Here is a 22,001-nt window from a genome sequence, read left to right as displayed (position 1 = left end):
TTTTTATTACTCTGAATACTTCTCACTCTCCTCTAAGATCTCCCCTTCCCCTTCCAAAAGTCCATCCTATAGGGGAAGGTGGTCCTGAATCTACCCTCCTTTGTATCTCAGGAACGGCGCTTCCTACTAAATTTTCAATAGTGTCAAATGAAGAATGTCATAACGCTGGCAATTTGATAATATGGTGACTTTTTCTGGCTCTCTTCAATCTAGATTTTTAGCGCCATTTTACGTTTTCATTCCTTCAAGAGCAGAGTAGAAATATAGTCGACCTGTATGCAAAATGAGTTCTATGTTCTTTTAGATTGTGAAACATTGCGAAACAAGACAATTTTAATTGTTTATGCTATATAAATTGAATCTACCTGTTACCTGTAATACACGGTATGCCTTTATTTGGGAAAAGTCGGGGTGGTTCTAAACCGACCTCCAGTATCGTGATTGTTTAACACGTTCACTCTAGCGCTTGCCATCATTGGCTAGCACAATCCTAGTTCATCGAGTGGCGCTCACTACAGGGGGAACGCATTTGATTTTGCTATCAGAAACTTTTGATAAACTCTTTGACGTTGACTTTGATGTTTGCGTATGCATTTGTATGTGCACTTTCTTTGTATAACTCCACACACGTCGCTCCAAGGCTTTTCACTCAAACATTATCTCCCTCTCACTTAAATCCTATCTCTCACTATCAATCTTTTTTTTTATTCCTCTTCGCGCACCCATGGTTATATGCCAATATTACCATTCACGATCGTATTATGGGATTTCATGCCATTTCCGGTCTTTTATTTACGCTTTTAACGAACCGGAAGTCACCGTCCTCGATTCCAAAATGGCAAAAAATTTATGATATAACTAGTGCTTATTCAAATAACGTTTTCAATTTTCTCCTAAAACTAGATTTGAAATTTGATTCTCTGGTGCATAACCTCATGGAATGGGTCTCTTGTTGACTTCTTCACTAGTTAGCATCCTTTGTAACCTGTTCTTTGTCATTTCGTCAGTTGAAGCAATTATCTGTTGAGCAGGACAATTTCGGCATCAATTTCCAACTTCCATAACTGTTTAAAAGGACTTTTTTTTAATTTCTTCATCTTATTTACACAATAGTTCAAGATTTATTGTTTTACAATTGCTATGTAGTGTGTGAGTGTTATATATTAAAGTGTTAATTATTATATTCCAATGTAGTACCATTCTCAATTCATTTAAAATTCTATATATTTCTGTAATTATCTTCATTCAAAATAAATTACGTTCCGAATTTATTCCCTACATCGACTACTACTATCAAGTATGGTCAGTCCTTTAATTTTCATAGGTATTCTGGGTATCTGGATTGTGGAATATTTTAAAAATCTTAATGAGTGTGACGCGTAATTCAATAAACTAGAAGCCAGCTAATTTCAAAGTTCCACTATGTTCTTAAGTTGTAATACTTGTGCATAAAATTGTAACCTGTGTTGAGTAAAATATGTAAAAATGATCTGTGGAAATCTCCTTAGCGAACGCGCATGCACATCTTGTTTTGACGATTCAACTTTACAATATACAACAACTTGTTGTACTGTAACTAAACATTTCTAAATAAAAAACAAATATATTAAGCAAAAAACAAGAAACACATTATAAACAAAAACAATTATTTCATTGTTCTAAACAAACCTCTCTCTTTCCCTCTGTGCACGGCTCATAAATAAAATAAATAACTTGATGCTTCCAAAGGATGATTAACACAATCTTAAACGTAGATTCGATCAGGTCAGACTAAGGGTGGGTTTAGACTAGGGATATTTTCATGTGAAGAAATATGATGAGATTTATAGAAATCGCATCAACCGTTTACACTAGCGTGAACTTCTATAATGAATATATTCATGAATATATTCATAGAACTGCATCCAACTTTAATGATTTCTCACCAGTGAGAAATTCACAAGCGTTTACATATGCTGAATTTATTCAAGTTATATATACATCGAATAAGTTAATCATATTTATTCTCACCCGTTTACACCTATTTTCACGTGAATAAATCCATCTATAGCTATAGATCTCCCTAATGTAAACCCGCCATAAGATCTAACGCGGCATTCAATTGTAGCAGCGTTTCCATTTACGGCGCTTTCGACGCTTCCTAACCCACTCTCAAATAATCGGCACGGGCGTCGAGTTGGCGATGGTTCTACGCAGCCGGGCACCTCGACCGGTGAGCAGATAGCTTATATCGACCACTGGCAGCGCAGCCGGGTTTGTGTTCAGCTTTCCCATTAGGCGTCCGAGAACCTCTTCCAGGCGGTTGCGTTTCTCGGCAAGAGTCTGATTACAAAAAAAGACGATGGAATAAAATGGTACTGGTTAGTGAGACTGGTATTCGTTTGCACTCTGGAAAGATACATGGCTGGAGGGCATTCACAATTACCTCGGTTGAAGGTAGTACGAGCGCTCCCTCGGGACTGTTGTGGTCAGTCTTTTATTACACAACATTTTTATACATATAAAACAGAAGGAGAAAGAATAAGAGATGGGAAACACTGTTATCACAATAAATGGAGAAAATGATAACTAGCAATAGCGGCGGAGGCTAAGCATGCTATAAGCCGGATGATACGGGATCAATGGTGGTGGTGTGTAGGGAATGACGGGAACGGTAGTTTCTTTTTTTATTTATCGAGTATTGGTGAGAAATGAAATGCAAATGAATTGTAGATATTTCAGTTGGCGCTAAGAACTAAAATGAACGTGGTTACCACCTAAATGGTTGGTCAGTAGCAGTGTGCCAGACGTAATGAACTTAGACATTTTATTTGAGCCATCAACGCCAACTCTATGTGAACAAGCAGTACAGAGTAATTCCACCCGGAATGTCGTCAAAGTATCTTAAATCTTACTCGACAATAATCTATTGGGATGAAACTTTGCTCACACTTTCGGTGTATGAGATTTTTTACTATTACTTCAAACCACAAAGTTGATTCGCATCTAGCCTTGAAAAACGCCAATTGAGAGACTGATAAATTGAGAGTCCTAAGTTTTGTAAGCGGATGGGTAACCATTTGGCTACGAATATGACAATGGGACTGAGTATCTTTCATAGTTCGAATTTATTATTCTGAGGCTATTGTGTAATTTACCATATGTATCGATACAATAAAACATGTACACGATTAAATTCGAATCTGTTACAGCTGAAAAGATGAAAAAGATGGCTATAGAATTCCTCAGATCTTTCAATATGAAGCCCTATTATGTAAATCGAATCGATCATCACTCTTATTGTAAATCAAGACATCCTTATAGAGTCGAATTATTGCTCGAACTTCATGTGTTGCAAATCACAAACGAAACGAAACGTTTCTGAAATGTTTTCTAAATGAAATTTTCACCATTTTCGCGGTGATCGTCGCTAACAGATGCAACAAATAAACCAAAAAGACTCGAAAATTTATTACAGTTGCACTGATATTTTTCCTCGGTGGATGCTATTCGACTTCGCTCTGTGGGGGAACCCGGGGGCAAGAGTGCCACCCTAAGCTAATACGCGTTCGAAATGCTCTTTTGTTATATTTTTTCCATTTTTTTTTTGCTGGTTTGTTCATTTATACTCAGTACAGAGTAATTCCACCCGGTGTAGCTATGCATCAAATTGTCCAAAAGTTATGTTTACTATGAAAATGTTTCATTTACAAAAATAATGTTTTTGGGTTGTATTTTTCCAGTACGGGGCAAGAGTGCCAATCTTATAAAAATATAATTTTTGAATAAAAAAGCACTGTGAAATTCACGGTGGTTCCAAAACCGGTAAAAATCCGGTAAGCCAATCTTCTCCGGCCAATTTGGATGTTTTGTCGAAAGAGTGATCTAAATTATTTCACTCTGCGATTCTATACCCTAGATTCGGGATGTCGTGTGTTGTCAGCCCATAAAATAACTTCTGCATATTGAGGATGTGACTCACGAGTTACTCCTCCTGTAGTTTAGAAATGTTTATAAAACACAGTTTTAAAACGGCCTAACAATGTTCTTCTGGGCAAACTATATTCCTCCGCAGCTCCGCAGCATGATTTACAGAATGTACGGCAACAACCATAGTTTCCATCTGCCACTGGTTTCGGAACGAAATCCGTTCATATTTACAAACCATGACCACAACAAACACAACCACGATTACACTATTTGCGTTTGACGGATCGAATTCGAGTTTACGACTATGGCATTTTTACCCCGGTGATAATGGCTCCTTTTGCCCCGGAAGTTGAGAGATAACAAATTTAGTTTTTATTGAAATAAATACGTACGATTGAAATTAGTTCATACAGTAAGTTGAAGAAAAATGATTATTCTATTTGTATTTATGGGTGGAGTCATGCAAACATATAGAAACTGAGAGTATTTCGTTAATTTGCGCCTGTGCGTTCTTATATAGATTGCAGTTGTAAGAAGCTCAGTTAGTATTTATCTGTTTTCCAATAAAACATATTTAAGGTTCTGGCTGATAATATGTAAGATATATGCAGTATCTGTAGTTCTGTAGTTAAGTAATTATAAAAGATGGGAATAGACAAAATAATCAGATGGGCACTCTTGCCCCGGGTTCCCCTATCTATAATAGCAAAATAGAGCCAACAAGCTAAATTGTTATCGACTCGATTACAATTATGGGGTCCAAAATGTTTATTTTATCATAAGACGTCCCAACTTTATTCTCAATAGTCATGTTAAATAACGAAAACACATTTTTGTTATAGAGATGGTCGATTTTTATCGACTCGATTTACAATATTTGGTAGGTTTACCAAATTAGGTGTTGTGTGTGACTGGAAAGAAATTGCTCGGATGTGTGGAAACATATTCTGGATAAAATATATAATGAATTATCGATCTGTTGTTCGAAGGTCATTCACCTCGGAAATCTGCTCAAAATGTCTGCTTACACAAAAAAATGAAGAAAAATAGTATATCTGAATGCACGAAGTTTTTTTTCAGAAATAATATCAGCTTCTTACAACTTGTTTTTAGACATGTTTTATGTATAACCCAAGGTTTCGAGCTCAGAATAATGAATAAACATTCGCAAAATTTTCGTCCAAATTGAGAATGGTCGAACCTGAAAAATGCGCAACTTTTGGCATGGAATTACTCTATAATAAATGAACTTAGCGCGATGAATTGGATGTGTATTTGCGTGTGTCAGGCGCTTTGCAACTGAAATCAGACTCACCTTCGGTGGCGGAGGTAACAACTGCATGACCGGTGTCATCTTCTTCGAACTTGTCGAGGTGGAGGTTGATGTTCCCGAAGTGATAGAATTGGCATCGTCCTTCTTTGAGTTTTTCTTTCGGTTATCTTTCGCGGCAAGCAGATGTGAAAGGGTTCCAAGATCATGTGGCTGTAAGAAACGATACAAAATTGAAAGGGCTCTACCCAAAACCAACGAAATAATAACTCACCGCAAATGTTTTCGATATCTTCAGCTTCTGCTCAAACTTGTGAAACGCGTAAGTTTTCATGCAGACCGGATGCGTGTGTCGGGATATCTTCGAGAACAGCCGAGCGCTCTTGTCCACCCGTAGCTCGCAGATGTACACGTGAGGTTCGGAACTGTCCACCGGTCTACCCTTGCAGAATGTCGCTGGATCCAGCACCCAGCAGCGATCGATTACCAGCTCAATCGGGATCACCTCGTACAGAGGAACACGCATCACTTCGTTGGGATAGAACCGTCTCGTCGGTTCGTGATAAGTTTCGTGTGGTCTCAAGTAATGATGACCGTACACAAATCGACGACCATCCTTGTCCTTCCACAAACTTTCCACCCGAAAGATATCACATTCGGCGTAATCAACCTTACCAATCGTTTCGTACGTATGCTTTCTCGGTGGAGCATTCGGTTTAGTCGGATCCGGAGACATCGGAATGTCTCTCAGAACGTACACTGTGTCTGTCTGGCGGATTTGCAGATTACCTCGCATCAACGAGATATAGTACTGATATCCTTCATCCGTGAATTCATTCAGTGGTATTTCATAATCCACCTTTCGGGGTTCACATCTCTCGCAGAGGTAATTGTCTACAGCGGGATCCGCCTTCGTACACTCTATATGCTGCCAAACCAAACACTTGGAACATTGGATCATCAAACCCTCGTCCTTGAACAGCCCACAAATACACCGAATAATGTCCTCCACCTGTTCCTGCTTGAATCTGCCTCGCCCTTTCGTGGGAACCACCGGGTCCGGTTCAGTTTTCGGTATAAAGCCTCTCAACAGCTCGTTCTGCTCGCCAACGTATGCTATCAGCTTGTCGACTTGCCGTTGCTTGCAAATATAATAGTGCTCTTTCAGCTTCTCCGATGCAACTCCCTCCGGTGAACTAATTCCAAAATATTTCACCGCATTACTCAGCATAATCAGTAGATCATCTTCGAAGGCCTTCGGTTGTTTGTATGTGCCCTGCTCCACATTCGACTGAATTTGCGCCAGATCGATCGGCCGTGGAATGCGCTCGTAGTAGAGGGGAACCTTCTTCTTCGACGGTAGTGCCAGCCGATTCAAGTACAATTGGCTGTGTTCGTCTGGAAGGGAAAATGGTCGGATTATTTTATAACAATAACCTGATAGCAGCGTATATCACGTATAAAACTTGAAACCTTGAATCCGGAATCACGAAACCAGTTGTGTCTTGGAATAGGTTGAAGTTACAAAAAATGTTTTATACCATAAATGCAGATAATTTGTTGCTCTTTTCGGAATATATTGAAAAATTACACACAGTTTTGACGAATTTTCGTACTTTTCTTCGGATACCCTCTATCAAAATTTTATTCCACAATATCTTCATGTCTGCAGCATCCCGAATCACCCTTCTTTAATTTCCGATTGATAATTGCCCAATATTTTTCGGTTGGGTGAAATGAAGGGCAATTGGGAAGAATCAAGTCTTTTCAATATAACCGACCAGATTGTCATAGTAGCTTACAAAATTTGGCCAAAACTTCACCAGACCGTTGTGAGTCTTAACAAACGCAAGGAAACGTTTCTGCAGCCACTTTTTCCTATATATTTTCGAGTCCATTGTCTTGATTGTGACAATAATCATGGTTTTCTGCTCACAGCTGCAAATCTCTTGCCAAATCAAGAACTTCAGCAACAAATTTATCAACTAAAACGAAACTAAATTTTCTGGGGACATCTTCTCTGGCAGTGGCCTTATAGAATTTCAGGCCTGGGAGCTGTCCAAAATTAATTTCGTTTCGTCATCCATCAGCATGCCTCCCTTGTACTTCGTCAAAACGTCTTGGTCTTGGCTCACGAAAATTACGGTAACCTTCTCACACACGGATTATTTAGATGGTACTTTGTATAGAGTTGTGTTTTTGACAATGTCGTTTGACGATGGCGTTTTGCCTTTATTGCTCTTATTACCTTCAACCTCAGCTTCTGATCGTAAGCTTCACTACAACGAGTACTCTGATTTATCCGAACAACAGTTGTAGGTTCTCGGAAACGTTTCAGCATATCATATACGGTCGATTTTGCCACCTTCAACGATTTCGCGTTTCCGCCGGATGTTGACGTACTACGTCTTTCACTTCTATACCGAAGTGTAAAACCAAAGTTACGCTGAAGACCGAGATTTTGAGCGTTAATAGTTCCTAAACAACTGAATAGAGTGATATGATAAACACTTCATTTGAAAGATAAAATGTCTACCCGTTTTATACTTGAAAATCCATCAGGAGGAGAGTGATGCCACTGAAAAAGTACCAGCATCGAAAAACGGTTCCGCTTGAGGCATCGGAGCAGCCGCCACAAACCCATACAAGCGCGGAACTCTTCTCGTTCGGTTGTTAGCCAACACCGAGAAGATTCCGGAAAGATGTCATCGTTGCTAAAAAATAATCTGCCAATTCCCCTTGGAATTGAAAAATTCATTCAAGCTAGAGAGTGTATTTTAATGTTTTCTATCCATATAATACTGCGACTAAATACATTTGGTTTTTTGATTTTTCAATCAAGTGCAATTAGCAGGGAAGCTTCTGAAGATTATTATTCTTCCCCATCAGTAGGATATATATTCGTATCCATTATTGGATGCGCGCGCAACGGAAAATGTTTCGCATCGCGAAAATCATATAATTTTCAATCGATTATTGCTCAGTCGCGAAAAGTTTCAAACTCAGAGAGCTGATTCGCCTCTAGTTTTCCTTCCAAATTGCCATCGTAAACCACACCTTCTCTCGATTCAATCACGGACAAAAAGCATACTTAAGCGATATTCTGGTGGTGAAAGTGCATTTTTAAAGGTAATGAGGGTGGAGGTGTAGTGCAGGAGTAGGATAAAGTTTTCCAAGGGCCTTTCTCAAGACTACACCCAAACTAGCGTTGGCAGAAAACATTCCATCTTTGGCAGAAAAGATGCCATTTCCTGTGCATGAGAGTCAAATGCGCAAATAATGAGCTATTTTAAAAGCTTAAAAATGGTTTGTATGTATGCGAGCAGACATCTCTTTCTGTTTTCTTTTCTCTTTTCATTTGGAATTGTGCAAAAAAAAGTCCATACGACGTCAATGTGGATCGAACCAAGGCCGGCTGGGATGTAAAGTTACTTTACACGACCACGCTATCCATATAGCTGCCAGCGCTGTTATAAAGGAGCGTGATAATATTACACCTCATCATAAAATGAAGTTGGAAGGTGTTTTCTAAGACGATAAAGAAGAACATGAACGAGAATATATCTTTCTCTGTCTGGGCCGTGTATTTGGCGAAAAGCTTTCATATGCTTTCATTTAAATGTGTCTCCTGTTTCGCTCGCTCATATTGGCTCTAGCATATATATTATACATATGATATACATGTATTGGGGAGTAGAACATTTTATGTTATCTTTCAGCTCATCTAATGTAATAAATCGGGATGCCAGAACATGTGCTAAAAATTAACTTTGGGTGTACCGTCATGATTCTATCAATCTTCACCATGCACCCGATGAAAAAGACTCCCACACCATTACGTTGTCTTCTCCGTGCTTGACAGTCCCTTGGATGTACAACTCCTTGTAACCCACGACGCCGGAGAAGTGCGAGAGTTCGTCGCGACCGAAGAGTTTTTCGCAGGTAAGCGGTTGCCTTAAGCGCCACTCCCGCGAGGGAGACCAACCGCCGTGTTTTTGCTTTGCCCGGCAATGAGACACCCAACACCTGAGGGCGGGTTTGTCCTTTGTTTCTAAAGCCCGGTTTGCTCCGTGAATTGCACCTACGCTATGAAGGTCCCGCGAGACCGTTTGTCCGCTGGTCCAATTAATACCGACCTTGCTGAAAAGTTCTTCTCAATGGACCTACTTAATGATGAAACTTTTCCTGAACCATAAATTTAAACCCAAACATACATTTTATTTACTATTAATATTATCTATCGGTTTTGAACCCTCGACCCATAGCGCTCAAAAGACCAAGAATGATGCAAAACCGATAGGTCTGTGTTTTCCATCGGCATAGTGCTGTGTAGTGTAGTTTTTGTTATGTGAGTTTTGTTAATTGTGTGACTATCTTGTTCATTTATTCTACATGCGCAAGGTTTTACTCACGACCATGGATTTACGGTGAGCTGTTCTACCTTACCGCCGTTCCGAGCGATGAATAGCCGTGCTACTGTTGAGTTCGCACACGGCTTGATATTTGATCCGTAATGGGCTTCTTCTTGTTAGGCGTACTCTGCGCGGCCAACGAAGTTGACGGCATGACCATGGTCCTATCCAAAGCTCAAAACGTGGGGTCAAAGAACGGCTCTTCCTATAAACAACGAACCACACAAATGCCACATTTTAACATTAAAAGCCACAATTCAAATTTAGCCACGTGCCATAGAGCTTATCTCGAATTTGGTTTGACTGGCGTAATGCGAGAGGGTTTCTCACACAGGAAAACACTGAATATAACACTGAAAAGTACAAAAAAACAAAAAAGGGGAAAAAACTGTAACACACTAACTATGCGATGTAACCTCCGACTATTACCTATCTGTTATTTCATCCGCGGTTTAAAATGAAACTTAATAGCTCTCGCCTATTCCTCGTTTGAATTAGGAATGGGCGAACATATCAGTCAATCATCAGATCAGCGAGATACTAAGGCGTCGTGCACAAATTACGTAACGCTGAAAATCCGGATTTTGAACCCCCAACCCCCTCTACGTAACGCAATTTCCTATCTCTAATAAACAGAAAGAAACGCAATCTCGAAGCCCCCCTCCCCCTCCCTTCTCGCGTTACGTAATTTGTGCACGACACCTTATGGGAACCGGAACTACGTAATAGTTAACGATGTTAACTATGCAATAGTCTTACCGAAGTTCCTATGTGCCTTCATTGGTCGCGTTTTGGAGCTTTCGCGAGCGATACCATTTAACCTTCCGAGCAAAGTTGAAGTCGAGGCGCTCGCCGGGTTTTGAAATTCTAAGAGTAAAAAAAATGTAAGGGGTTGTATCTAGGACACGACCGCATATTTTCGACGTAGAACTACGCAATTATATTATGCAATCCACTTGTTTACCACTTCGAATATTATTTAAAAATTTGTAATAGATTATGTTCTTCATTACAAATAAATTTGACGAATGTCCTCTTACGTTTGATATGATGCCTAGGACTACCAAAATATGTGAACGGAAGAATCGTCAAACGATCATTGTATTTTGCATTTCCCTCTGAAATTATTGCACATCTCATGTATACGTAGTTCTTGAACCGCGAAAGTTCATTCACCTCTAGTATCTGAAATGATGATTTCTCCAGGCTTCTCAGTTTAAAAGTACGTTTTAGGGAAACATATTCCGGTCTGCACAACGAAAAGCGAGTACAAAAGTACTCAACACCAAAAAATACCCCCGACTTGCATGTGTTTGCAAAGCGGATTCCCCCAGGCACATTAATTTTGAAATCCGTGTTAGGGATACACAGCTCAGTGGGAAAAAAATACCCCCGACTTGCATGTTTTGACAAAGCGGATTCCCCCAGGCAAATTGTTTTAGGAGTCCGTGTTAGGGAAACAGCTCCGTGGGAACAAAAATACCCCCGACTTGCATGTATATTTGCAAAGCGGATTTCCACAGGTACCTTGATTTTGAAGTCTGTGTGTGTGAAGTCATCTCATGAAAAATAACATTTCCTTAATTGTGATAGACGCGTTGAAATATTTCCTATCAATTGATGCAGACATCTGGCCGATCTGTTAAGAAATGTTCTTATAAGGATTCGAAATACGGGTAGGGTTAGCGCACAAATCGGCCGAACAAATGTATGGGAAAAAAGAAAGTTCTTCCAGTTTTCATGAATTCAAACCGTTCAGAGATTAACAAAGTGTAATGTATAGCATTTCAAACAAATCTTAGAGAACTTCTGATACGATTGGTATGCAAATCATGAGATTTCGTTCACATTGAGAGTAGTTATTAACGTTAACTTTATTTCATAAAAACGTGACCTGTTTTCTGATTTGCACCCTTCCGAAAGACTCTACTATTTTGGGGAAATATCCAAACGAAAAAAACAGCATAACTGGAAAGCATGAGTCTTTCGGGTGTGTTGATATGTGGATGTCTTGGCTACATCAGCCGCCCAGTCACATCCAGCGTCCATTATGGCTAGTCGCTCAAATCTAAAAAGAAGAGAGGCGCTCGCACATCCATTCATCCAAACAAATACAGAAGGGAAAAGCTCAGATTAACTCAAACGCTTCCAAATGTGGGAATCAGTACCGTGCTACATCCTGCAGCTCCTCACTCAACTTGCGCCACACATGAACCCGCCTCTCTCGATTGAGAAGCTCGAATTAGGATACGTGATCCACTGCACCTTGGAGAATTTGAGCCGTTTGGCCCTGTTCGCCTTACTAATGAAAGGCCGTTTCGAAGCCATCCTGCTACTGAACCCATGCACCTCGCTAAACCTTTTCCAGGATCAGCCGGATGACAACTTCCGGATTTTCCTTCACTATCCGGATGATCTTCTTGTCTGTTTTAAATTACCTTTTTCTGCCTGAGCGATCCATCACCGATACGAATGTTTTCAGCTTCTCAAGAATTTTTATGACCGCTGCCTTGTTGATGTCGTACCTTTTGGCAACCGCCCGCTGCGATTCGACGTTCTCGACATCTCGAAAATGACCAATTTACGGATGCACAAAGGAATCGTTTTTGAAATAACTGCGTTATTTCATTGAGTGGGATATGAATTTAAAAAAAAATCCCGATTTCATGTACCCCTCTCTCTTGGGTGATTTTTCGGTTTTCAAAAAACTCAAACTTTGAGGTCGTTGTGACACTAGTAAATAAAGTCCGATTGAGCTGAAAATTCGCATAGAGTATTTTTTCACGGGAATCGACATTTTGCAAAAAAGTCCCGTTCGAAAATTTGAAATGACCATTTTCACTGACATTCTAATGAACAGTGATTCCAGATTCTAACTGTATCAAAACTCACCTTTCAAACTCGCAATCTCCAAGCAGATTTCTTTCAGTGCAACAGCAATCCGGGCAATCTTCTCCAGCTCTGGATCGTCCTCAACGAAGGCCAGCCCTCGTGTTCGGATGTTCCGTGGACAGCGGAGAGCTGAGATCTGGGAAGCTAACGAAGGTTTTCCTCCTCCGGCGTTCGTTAGCTGCCCTTGGGCACCCGGCGCGGGACTTGCCGTTTGTGACGAGGCAGGATGCTCTGGTGAGCGATCCTTTAGCTTCCGTATCTTGTTGAGATTCCGCATCAGGAAACAATGGTGCTCCACGATGAGGGCACGTTCCTTAATCGTTGGGGAAACAAAGTTCGGAAGCGGTTGACCGTTGAGTTGCATCAGTGGAGCATTCTTTTTCGCCTGCCGCTTCCTCGAGCGACCAGCATTCCGTGGACTTTGCTCAGTAGTGGTCGTTGCTGAACTGTTCACAACCGGCGTGTTAGAGTCTTGTTGCTGTTGATGCTGCTGCTTCTTCGCTTCCTGTGTTACCGGAAGTGGTCTAACACGTTGGTACTTTCCACCAATAACCCCCCGGCACTGCTCGGAACCACACTTGCAGGGCTGGCCTTCACTAGGGTTGAACAGTGAGAAGTTGTAGTCGTACGTCAACTCTTCGTGCGATGGGATATCCCGCGAGGCAAACAGTGCCATTCGGAACAGACCATTGACAGACCACTTTTGCATTTCACAATTGGGGGCACACGAATGATTCACGAAGCGACAATCGCTTCCCATGCGGTGTCCATCGATTACCAAACCGCCCGTGAGATTCAGACAGTAGTGATGATTGTCGTTGAGATAGATCGTCCGCATGCGTTCTTTGAACTCTTTCTCGGTCACCACTTCTCCCAGATATTCCATTATGAAGGTTCCCTTTTTCAAACCCTCTTTCGAGCGAATACCCCAACCCTTTTGTTCGGTCATAAACCGTTCCAAGCCGGCTGCATATTCATGCCGCTGAATCTTCGTATTCCGACAGCGGTCGCCACAGGGGCAGTTCTCGGGGACGCACTCCACGTACACCAGCCGGTTCAGACAGTCATCCTGGCAGCCGCTATCCGGCTTGCAGTTACACTGCGGATGATCTGTCGACGGATTTGGCTTCACGTCGTAATACACATTGGTTCGGATCTTCCGATAGTTCCAACTTGCGACGCCGTGTCTCCCCGTTAGCTTTCCATTCTCATGCAACCACCACAAATCATACGGAAGCTGGAAATCTCTCTGTGTTTTACGCAGAAATCGTTCGCAGTAAGCAGGCGGTGGCAAGAGCGATTCCGGTTGAACTTTCGGACCGGTTCTACCCGAACCTTTACCGTCGTCTTTGTAGCAATCGGAGAACAATCCTGCGGAAATGTACTTCTTGCGGGGGACTTTTTTGTTCTTCCCCTCGGCCGGAGGCGACGGCGTTTCGTCACGGAAGTAATCCTGGGGACCCTCTTCCGCCGGAAGCGGATCATGCTCCAGATCTTCCGTCGAAGACGCTGGTACTATTTTCGAAAGCTGGGTGACCGATTCTTCCACTTCCACAAACTGTTGCACATCAACCGGCACGAGCGGTACTACTGCCTGCGGCGGCGAACAGATCGGATCCGATTCCTTCAGTTTCTTCGCGGGCCTTTCCCCATCTGCCTTCGCATCATCATTCTTACCTCGTTTCAATTTAAGCGGCGGTGGAGGTGGCGGCGGCGGCGGTGTCGCGATCGACACGTCATCGACTTTCTTTTGCTCCTTCCGGATCTTTTCGACAACGGCATCGATTCGACCCGAACTGCGCGATTTGCAGCGATCCTTCGTCATCATCGCATCGGACTTGGTAAGAAGAGTTGGTGATGCGGGACTTTTTTCTGTTTCCTTAGCAACGGTTGTTGTAGCAACAGCCTTCTGATCCTTTTTCGAGATGATAATTTTGACCGGCGGCGGAACGTCAACTTGTTGTTGCTGCTGCTGCTGCAGTTGTTGTTGCGGCTGTTGTTCTTCAACGGGGGGATCTTTTGTGAAAGACTTCCTAGCCGCAGCGGATCGAGTCTCTTTCGGTGAAGGGGGAGTCTCCGTTTCCGATCGTTTCGTAGCGTCGTTGCTAATTCGTGCGCGACGCAGCTTGTGCAATTGATCGAAAAGGGTGGCCGTAACAGGAGTGGGATGCTCTTCGGTATCTTTAGGGAGCGGTGTGGTTCTAGGTCGACCTCTGAGTCGTGGAGCCGTTTTTGGGGAAGTTGTTACCGAACTGACATCCGGCATAGCTGCGGATTGATGCTGCCGGGACATGGAGCGAGACTGGAGTCGCTTGAGCAATGGCATGGAATCTAGCGAATCGGAGTCATCGTTCGCTATGAGGCATGGTTGCAATTTTATGACGGCGTTTTTCAACACGATTTCACTTTCCTTCGTTTGAGCTTGATTTTTCTTCGCCAGTTCGGAGGGATCCATCGCTATCGAGCAGCTCCGCGTCCTACGTACAGGCGGACTTGGAGCAACAGCAGAGAGATTCTCCTCTGCAAGTGTTTTCACGTTCCGAGACGGAGAAGCCGCTTGCTTTATATTCTCCTTATCCAATGGAGCTACTTTGGGTGGTTTTTCATGCGACTTCACGGGGTTGCAGGATTCTTTCGAATCGGGCGGCCTTTCCTTGGATTTTAAGACCCTTACCAGGACGTCTCTTCGATTAAGCTTCACAGGCGGAGCAGACTCCATCCTGGATCTTCGCTCATTCGACGCCAACTCATCTTTTCTCCGATCCGTTGGGTCTCTGGATTTACCCCTCAGCTGCCTGCGTGCGGATTGTTGTGTGTAAAACTCAGGAGCAACGGCCGATTTGCGACCACGACCGGCACCCGTAGCCGGAGGAGTAGTCGTCGGATTGCCAACCTCTCGCCCAGGCATCGGGATTTTGCCTTGCAAACGTTCCAAACTGACCACCGACAATCGGGGGCGTGTGTTCCGTTCAATGAAACTATCCATTGGTTCGCCCTCTTTTGGCACGCGATCACACCCTCTCGAGAGGTCCCCCCTCTGCTGCTGCTGCTGCTGCAGCTGTTTTTCCTTTGCTGCCTTCTCCGCGTCCGATGGCACGTGTCTCGTCAGATTTGAGGAATCAAAGAGCTCCGTACCGACCTCCGGTTTGTGTTCCTCCTCCGATGGATCGGTGTCAACGAACTTTTTCTTCTTCTTCTTAACAGTAGGAAATCCGGTCCTGTTAGGTTTCTTCCGCTTTTTCTTCAGCAACAGATGAGCTCCGGTTTTCGTGAGTAGTTGCTCTATAACCTTTTCGGAATTTTTCTTCAGCGCTTCCTCCGCTTCCAACTTAGAGACATTATCCTTCAACCGGGGAGAGTCTAACAGCTCAACCTTCGCTATCAACGACGGAATGGAAGCAGGAATTGCCAGTTCAAGATCAACGGTCGGTTCGAAGATTCCCGGTGGAGGCGCATTTGCTGCGTTTGAAGACGTGGTCGTTGTGGTGGATGTACTGGAAGATGACGAATGGATCACAGAGGGTCGCGTGGGAGGCGTTGACCTGTGATTTGCCGCTGCCAGAATATTGTTATCCGCCAGAATCGCCGTGACGGTGGCTGTGGGTTGGATCTTAGACACCAAACCTTCCAAGCGGTTCTTTTTGCGTGCGATCGCGTCGCTTTTCTTGCCGCTTACAGCACTCTCGGAACTAAAGTTTTCCACAATCTTCGGATCAACCGTCAGCGGAGAATCACTTGACTTTATTTGAACCGTCTCTTCCGCACCTGCTACATCCGGCGATTTGAGCAAATGTCGTTTCTTTGGCGTCACCGCCTTCGAACTGTCCTTCATGGTCGATGCCGCCGATGGGGCAGAAGTTGATGCAATCGAAGCTGCCGCCACCGTCGTCAACAAACGTCCTCCAGCTGCAGTTGCGCATGGATTTATCACCGAATGACTCTTCGCGTCATCCCTCTCCGCTCCACTATCATTCGCCTTGGCCGTTTGCTCACTGAGCAAATAATGTCGCTTCTTCAGAGGCAATTTATGATCATCCGGGCTTTGGGTGGGCATCGATTTCTTGTTGCGCCGTTTCGTCCCAGCAGCCGTCGTAGACGGCGATTCAACGTGTTCCGATGCCTTCCGCTTTTTCGCCGAACGACCCTTCGGCTGATTCTTCGCCGCGGCACCGGCTAACGCAGCAGCGCCAATTCCCAGCACTCCATCCTTCGCTCGCCCATCCAAGTTGATTCGACACTGGCCACTGAAAGACTCACTCAGTCTCTCAATCTCCACGCTCAACTTAACATCCGCGGAAGACTTCCCCGCCACCGAGTTCGACCGCAATCGCTTTCGCTTCTTTTTCTTCCACGGATGCCTTGAACCCGCTGATCGGCTACTACATCGACTCGTCGTACTCAACCTCCGCTGGCGGATGGTTGTACCGCTCTTAACGGACACATTATCCATCCTGTCGCTATGGCAGCTTTTCCGTCGGCTTCGTTTCGAGCACACCGACTTAGCCGGTGAAGCCTTCGGAATATCCGCGTTGGTAATCCGACTGAGCAAATCCTGACTGGTGGAACGCTGGAACCGTCTGCTGCACTCCTCCGAATTCTTGATAACGTTAGCCTTGGAGAGGGGAAGCTTCTTGACCGGAACTCTACCATTGTCCTTGTTGCGATTGCTTTTCAGAAACGCTGCGAAAGAATTCCTCGGACTGATGTTGGACGAGAAGGCATCCTGACTGCCAAACTTGGACAGCGAAGAAAATATACCCTTAAAGTTATTGATCGGCATCAGTGGATTCACTCGATTTTTCGGCGTCAAAAGCGTTGGAATGGTGCTTTTGCATTGTTGCGGCTGCTCCTGGGAGATTCTTAGCGCTTTATTAAACGGAGTGGTGGTATTAATTGACGATAGGGATTCCTGACTACTGCTGCTTTCCTCACTGGTGCTTCCCAGTGTCAATCCCGCCAGCTGAAGGATGTCCTGCTCGCTTACGCTGGAAGCTTTACTGCTCTGGTTGAAATTCTTATTGTTGAGATTGTTGTTATTGGGCGCTAGCTTCTTTCGTCGTTTCCGGCGCACCTGCTTGCGATGCCGGGTACTGCAATCACTTCGATAGCCACAACTCTTCGCCTTAACACTGTAATCACTCTTGTAGCCACAGCTTTTTCTCGATTTTGTACTGCAATCTGATTTATAGCCGGACAATCTACTCCGCCGGGGACCCCCACCGTAATCACTTATGTATCCACTCTGGGAAGCGAGTCTCTTGCTGCAACAAATCGTCGAATGACCGCCGTCACTTTTGTAGCCACTCAGCTTAGGTTCGTGGAATTTCTTGCTTATGTCAATTTTCTTCCACAACGGATCCAGATTATCCTCAGCAACGGTCGGGGACACAGGCGGTGGTTGTTTTTCCTTTACCGCACGACCCGTTTTCTTCTTCCCCCTGGGCGGATACAGAACCCGTTCCGTAGCGTACGTATTACGATCTAGACTAGCGATTGTGTATTTACTAAGGGGTGGCACGCCGGATGTGGCACCTTTACTACCACCACCTGCACTGCTACTACCAGCCTCGGCTTCGGCTCGCCGCTTCTGAGACCCTCCACCACCGGTCGCGGAGACCTTTTTTTCCGTTTTGGGAGACCCCGTTGAGCTGTGCGTGGATAAAATACCGGAGTCGGGAGATTCACTAATCGCCGGGGCGGACGACACCTTAGCACTTGCTGCTGCTACCGCCGCCACCGTCGGGCTCGCCACGGCTGCGAGCGCTTTCGGAGGCCTTCCCCTGCGTTTAATGGGCACTATTTTCGTAGATTCACTCTTGGAGGAGTTCACACCATTCACATTAAGGGCACTGCTGCTAGAGGCCACCGTACCAACGCTTCCGCTAGGCACGGGTGATTCAGTCTTAATTTTCTGCACATCCGCCGCTGTCTGCTTCGTTGTGGCCAAACTGTTCGAGTGTCTCGGCTCGGACGGTCCCTCTCCACTTCCCAGCATTGCCGTTCTAGCAACGAAATCCCGCAGCAAGCTTGACGTATACTGGGGTATTGCCGAAGGCATCCCCCGACAACTTTCACCATCTGAACCACTCTCGGCGACTCGCATAATTGCCGCGTTGACTAGCGCAGGTAGTTCATTGTCGGAGGACGATCCCCCGTCGGCGTCAGCCATCGCGTTGGACGCTGTCTTCGTTACCGGTGGCGGTGATTTCGCAGGTGTCGATGTCGATAGTGGCATTGCCTGCGGAGTCGAGGGAACTCTCGTTTCCGAGCTAAGATCTTTGCTCTCATCCTGATTGTCTTCGCTGCTTGAATCGGAATCGCTCGAGTCGTCACTACCGTCGCTGCTGCTACTGGTGGAGATGCTGCGATTTGTCTGAAATGCAAGTTTATATGATAAGTTTCTGCATTTATGCTCCGCCCTTGTATCACTTACCTTCTTCCGCTTAACGAACCTCTGCTTCTTCTGACCACTGCCCGATGAGCCACTCTTCTTTTCCCCACTATTCTGATTGTCAGTGCTGCTGCTATCGCTATCACTGTCGCTAAAATTGGAGAAATAGGAAGAACTGTCCGAGCTCGAATCGCTTTTGCTGCTTTTCCTCGCGAAGGCTCTGCTCTCGGATTGGGGTTTGACAGACGATGAACTTTCTCCCTGCTGGACAGCAACCTTATCGTTTGATTCTACCCCTGTGTTCACTGCTGCTGGCGCCGTAGCACTGCTACTATCAGCCGGGGGAGCTGTGCAAGAAGCAGGAGCCACTGTGTTGCTGCTTGGTGTCAGCTTCAATGCATCGCTCGCCGATGATCCGGGACGATTTGTTGTGGTTTGCCCCACGGCGGTTGAAGACGGTGATGGAGTGGGCGTCGAATTTGATTGATTCCGAGGGATAGCTATTTTCATTCGCAATCCTGCGCTATCAGAGCTAGAATGAAATGCAAAAAATAACATATTAATAGGAGTACCGTTAAGTTTCTTCGTTTTTTTTCAAAAATTAATGCTTTATTCTGCAAAAATGGTTACAAATTTAATATTCAAAGTATTGCCCATCGTTAGTCACAACTTTTTCCCATCTTTCTGGCAATTCACGGATCCCTTTGCGGAAATAATCGGCCGGTCTGTCGGCTAACCACGAATCGATCCAATTCTTGACTTCATCAAAGTTGAAGAAGTGTTGGTCAACCAGGCCATGTTGCATCGATTGAAAAAGGTAGTAATCGGACGGAGCAATGTCTGGAGAATACGGCGGGTGGTATAGGACCTCCCATTTCAGCGTTTCCAAGTATATTTTGACCGGCTTCACGAACGAACATTGTCGTGCTGCAAAATAACTTTATCGTGTCTTTGCTCGTATTGTGGCCGTATTTCCTCCAGTGCACGGCTCAAACGCATCAATTGTCGTCGGTAGAGGTCCCCCGTAATGGTTTCATTCGGTTTTCGGCGTTCGACGTCTCGTGGCTTCAATTCATACGGCACCCAATGTCCTATCTCTCGGATCATTCCCATTGCGTTTAAACGATCGGATATGGTTTGATGAGCTACTCCAAGTGTATCTGCAAGTTCTTGTTGCGTTTGTGACGGATCTCGATCGAGTAAAGCCTCCAATTCTTCATCTTCAAACTATTTTGGTGGTCCGGAACGTTCTTTACCTTCCAAGTCAAAATTACCACTTTTAAACCGTGCAAACCACGTCTGACACGTTCGCTCAGTTGGAGCCTGGTTAATATAAACTTCCACGAAAATGCGATGACTTTCCTTAGCTTTTTCTTCACATGAAGTAATGAAATAACACTCCCCGCAAAAACACTCTTGTTGGTACAAAATTCGACATATTCGAAGTGGTAAAAAACTTTGTTGTTTAGGCTTCAGCTTTTTTATATATACTGGAAAAGACGCGCTTTTCTGCTAACATTTTGAATCTTGTCTTGCTTTTTAGGGAAAAAAGTCACAAACAGTAATTTACCCGTCTGGTGGCTTTTTTAGAACGATATCCTGACGAATCCTAGAGGACGTAAATTTGTTTATTTGGATTCGGTAACTGCGCTGAGGTATAATTAAGGGCTAAAAATTTAGCTCCCACAGACCCATTGAAACATGGCAAGAGGTAAGTAACTCTACTTTCGATTGTCCTAATTGAATAGCAATTTACAATTTCTATTTTAGGTTCAGACTAACAGAAAGTTGCAAACCATAAAATGGAAATTGAGGTCACTGGTCCAAGTACGCTGTAACAGCGCGAGAGAAACAATTATTCGTCATCTCTCATTAGAAAAAACGATCATTATGATTGATTATGTATAATATTGATTTGCTGACATGTTGAGTTTAAAATAATAACTGTGCAGTTTTTATAACATTGTAGAGCTGGTTTTTGTAATTCAAACATTCGCAATTGGTGGACAAGAGCCGAATCAGGACGATAGTTATAACCAATAAGGCCATTGTTTTTTTTTCTTTTTACGTAATTCGAACGATATCGTATTGAAGACATAGTATGGAGGAAAGAATATAAAAAAGAGATAAGCATCAAACAAGGAAAAAATCAGTCTATCATTGCAAAGCAAACACAAGATACTGTTTTTAAATTTTTCGGTGGTTCTTTTTTCATAACCTTGATACCCATCTAAAGAAAATCTGCATCACTTCCTGCTTTTGGCAAATTCCTTGAAATTCATCAGATGTATGCAGATTATGTTTCTGACCGACGCTGCTAATCAGTTCCTGTAGGTATAGCTCAGATTATACAGATCTTGAGGTGGATAAATTCGGGTTTGTTTTGAGTTACAGAAGGTATCATTATTCAACAAAATCGTAGAAATGGCTCGAACCTTGACAACTACATTACTGGCGAGCAACCAGGTATTCCTCCTCATCTTTGAATCAGCGTAACGCACCAAACAAATAAATCATGGGATGAGCCCGAATGGTTTGGCAACCGAAATTTCTCTTATAAACGGGAATGAACACTTTCACTTTACACAAAAAGATGATGTCAAGTGTAAGTGAAGTGGAAGCTCTCCTCCAATGTCTACGCACCTTTTGCTCCACGTTCACTCGTATCATCCTTCACACTGAAGCGGAAATTTTTTGAGGCGAATTGAAGCATTAATTTATTCGAGCAGTTTGGTTGGCTATTATGAGTGCAGTGGAGTAAAAATTGTGATTTTGGTAGATTCTAGTTGAAGATTCACCACGAACTGTAAAAAAAGATTCAGCAGGAATTGTTTTGATATTGCAGCAAAATTTAAAAAGATAGGTGTTGGGTGTCAAAGAACGAATTGTAGAGCGATTAAAGACCTTTAATTTGGTTGATAGAAACATTCAAGTTCATTATGTATTTTTGGATAAAATTAAGAATAACACCTAACCACTAACATTAAAATTTTTCATTTATAAAATGTTACCTAAATCCACTAACTTGGGAGTATCCTGTATAAAATTTTTTATCTTACAAATGGAAGCAAAATTGTCCTATGTAACGTAATTTTTGAATTAGAGCCAGTTCAGGCAAACAGAGCCC

The 22,001-nt window shown here is 43.5% G+C and overlaps 1 protein-coding gene across 3 annotated transcripts in view; it reads right to left on the bottom strand.

The window, feature by feature from the left end:
* Positions 1 to 1,065: 1,065 nt before the first annotated feature.
* Positions 1,066 to 22,001, bottom strand: part of LOC129775359 (histone-lysine N-methyltransferase ash1) — a 36,571-nt gene continuing 15,635 nt past the window's right edge. For 2 of the 3 annotated variants that reach the window (XM_055780034.1, XM_055780035.1), the window contains exons 3-8: positions 18,917 to 19,406; positions 12,484 to 18,856; positions 5,454 to 6,577; positions 5,225 to 5,392; positions 2,426 to 2,473; positions 1,066 to 2,322 (exon numbers count right to left, since the gene is read on the bottom strand). In XM_055780034.1, coding sequence (XP_055636009.1) covers positions 2,152 to 2,322; positions 2,426 to 2,473; positions 5,225 to 5,392; positions 5,454 to 6,577; positions 12,484 to 18,856; positions 18,917 to 19,406 — 8,374 coding nt within the window. In that variant the 3' untranslated portion in view covers positions 1,066 to 2,151. The remainder of the gene's footprint in view (positions 2,323 to 2,425; positions 2,474 to 5,224; positions 5,393 to 5,453; positions 6,578 to 12,483; positions 18,857 to 18,916; positions 19,407 to 22,001) is intronic. The other variant, XM_055780036.1, reaches the window with a different exon arrangement.

This window comes from Toxorhynchites rutilus, chromosome 3, assembly GCF_029784135.1.
Source record: "Toxorhynchites rutilus septentrionalis strain SRP chromosome 3, ASM2978413v1, whole genome shotgun sequence".
Classification (NCBI taxonomy): domain Eukaryota; kingdom Metazoa; phylum Arthropoda; class Insecta; order Diptera; family Culicidae; genus Toxorhynchites; species Toxorhynchites rutilus.
This window is presented reverse-complemented; position numbering and strand designations above follow the sequence as displayed.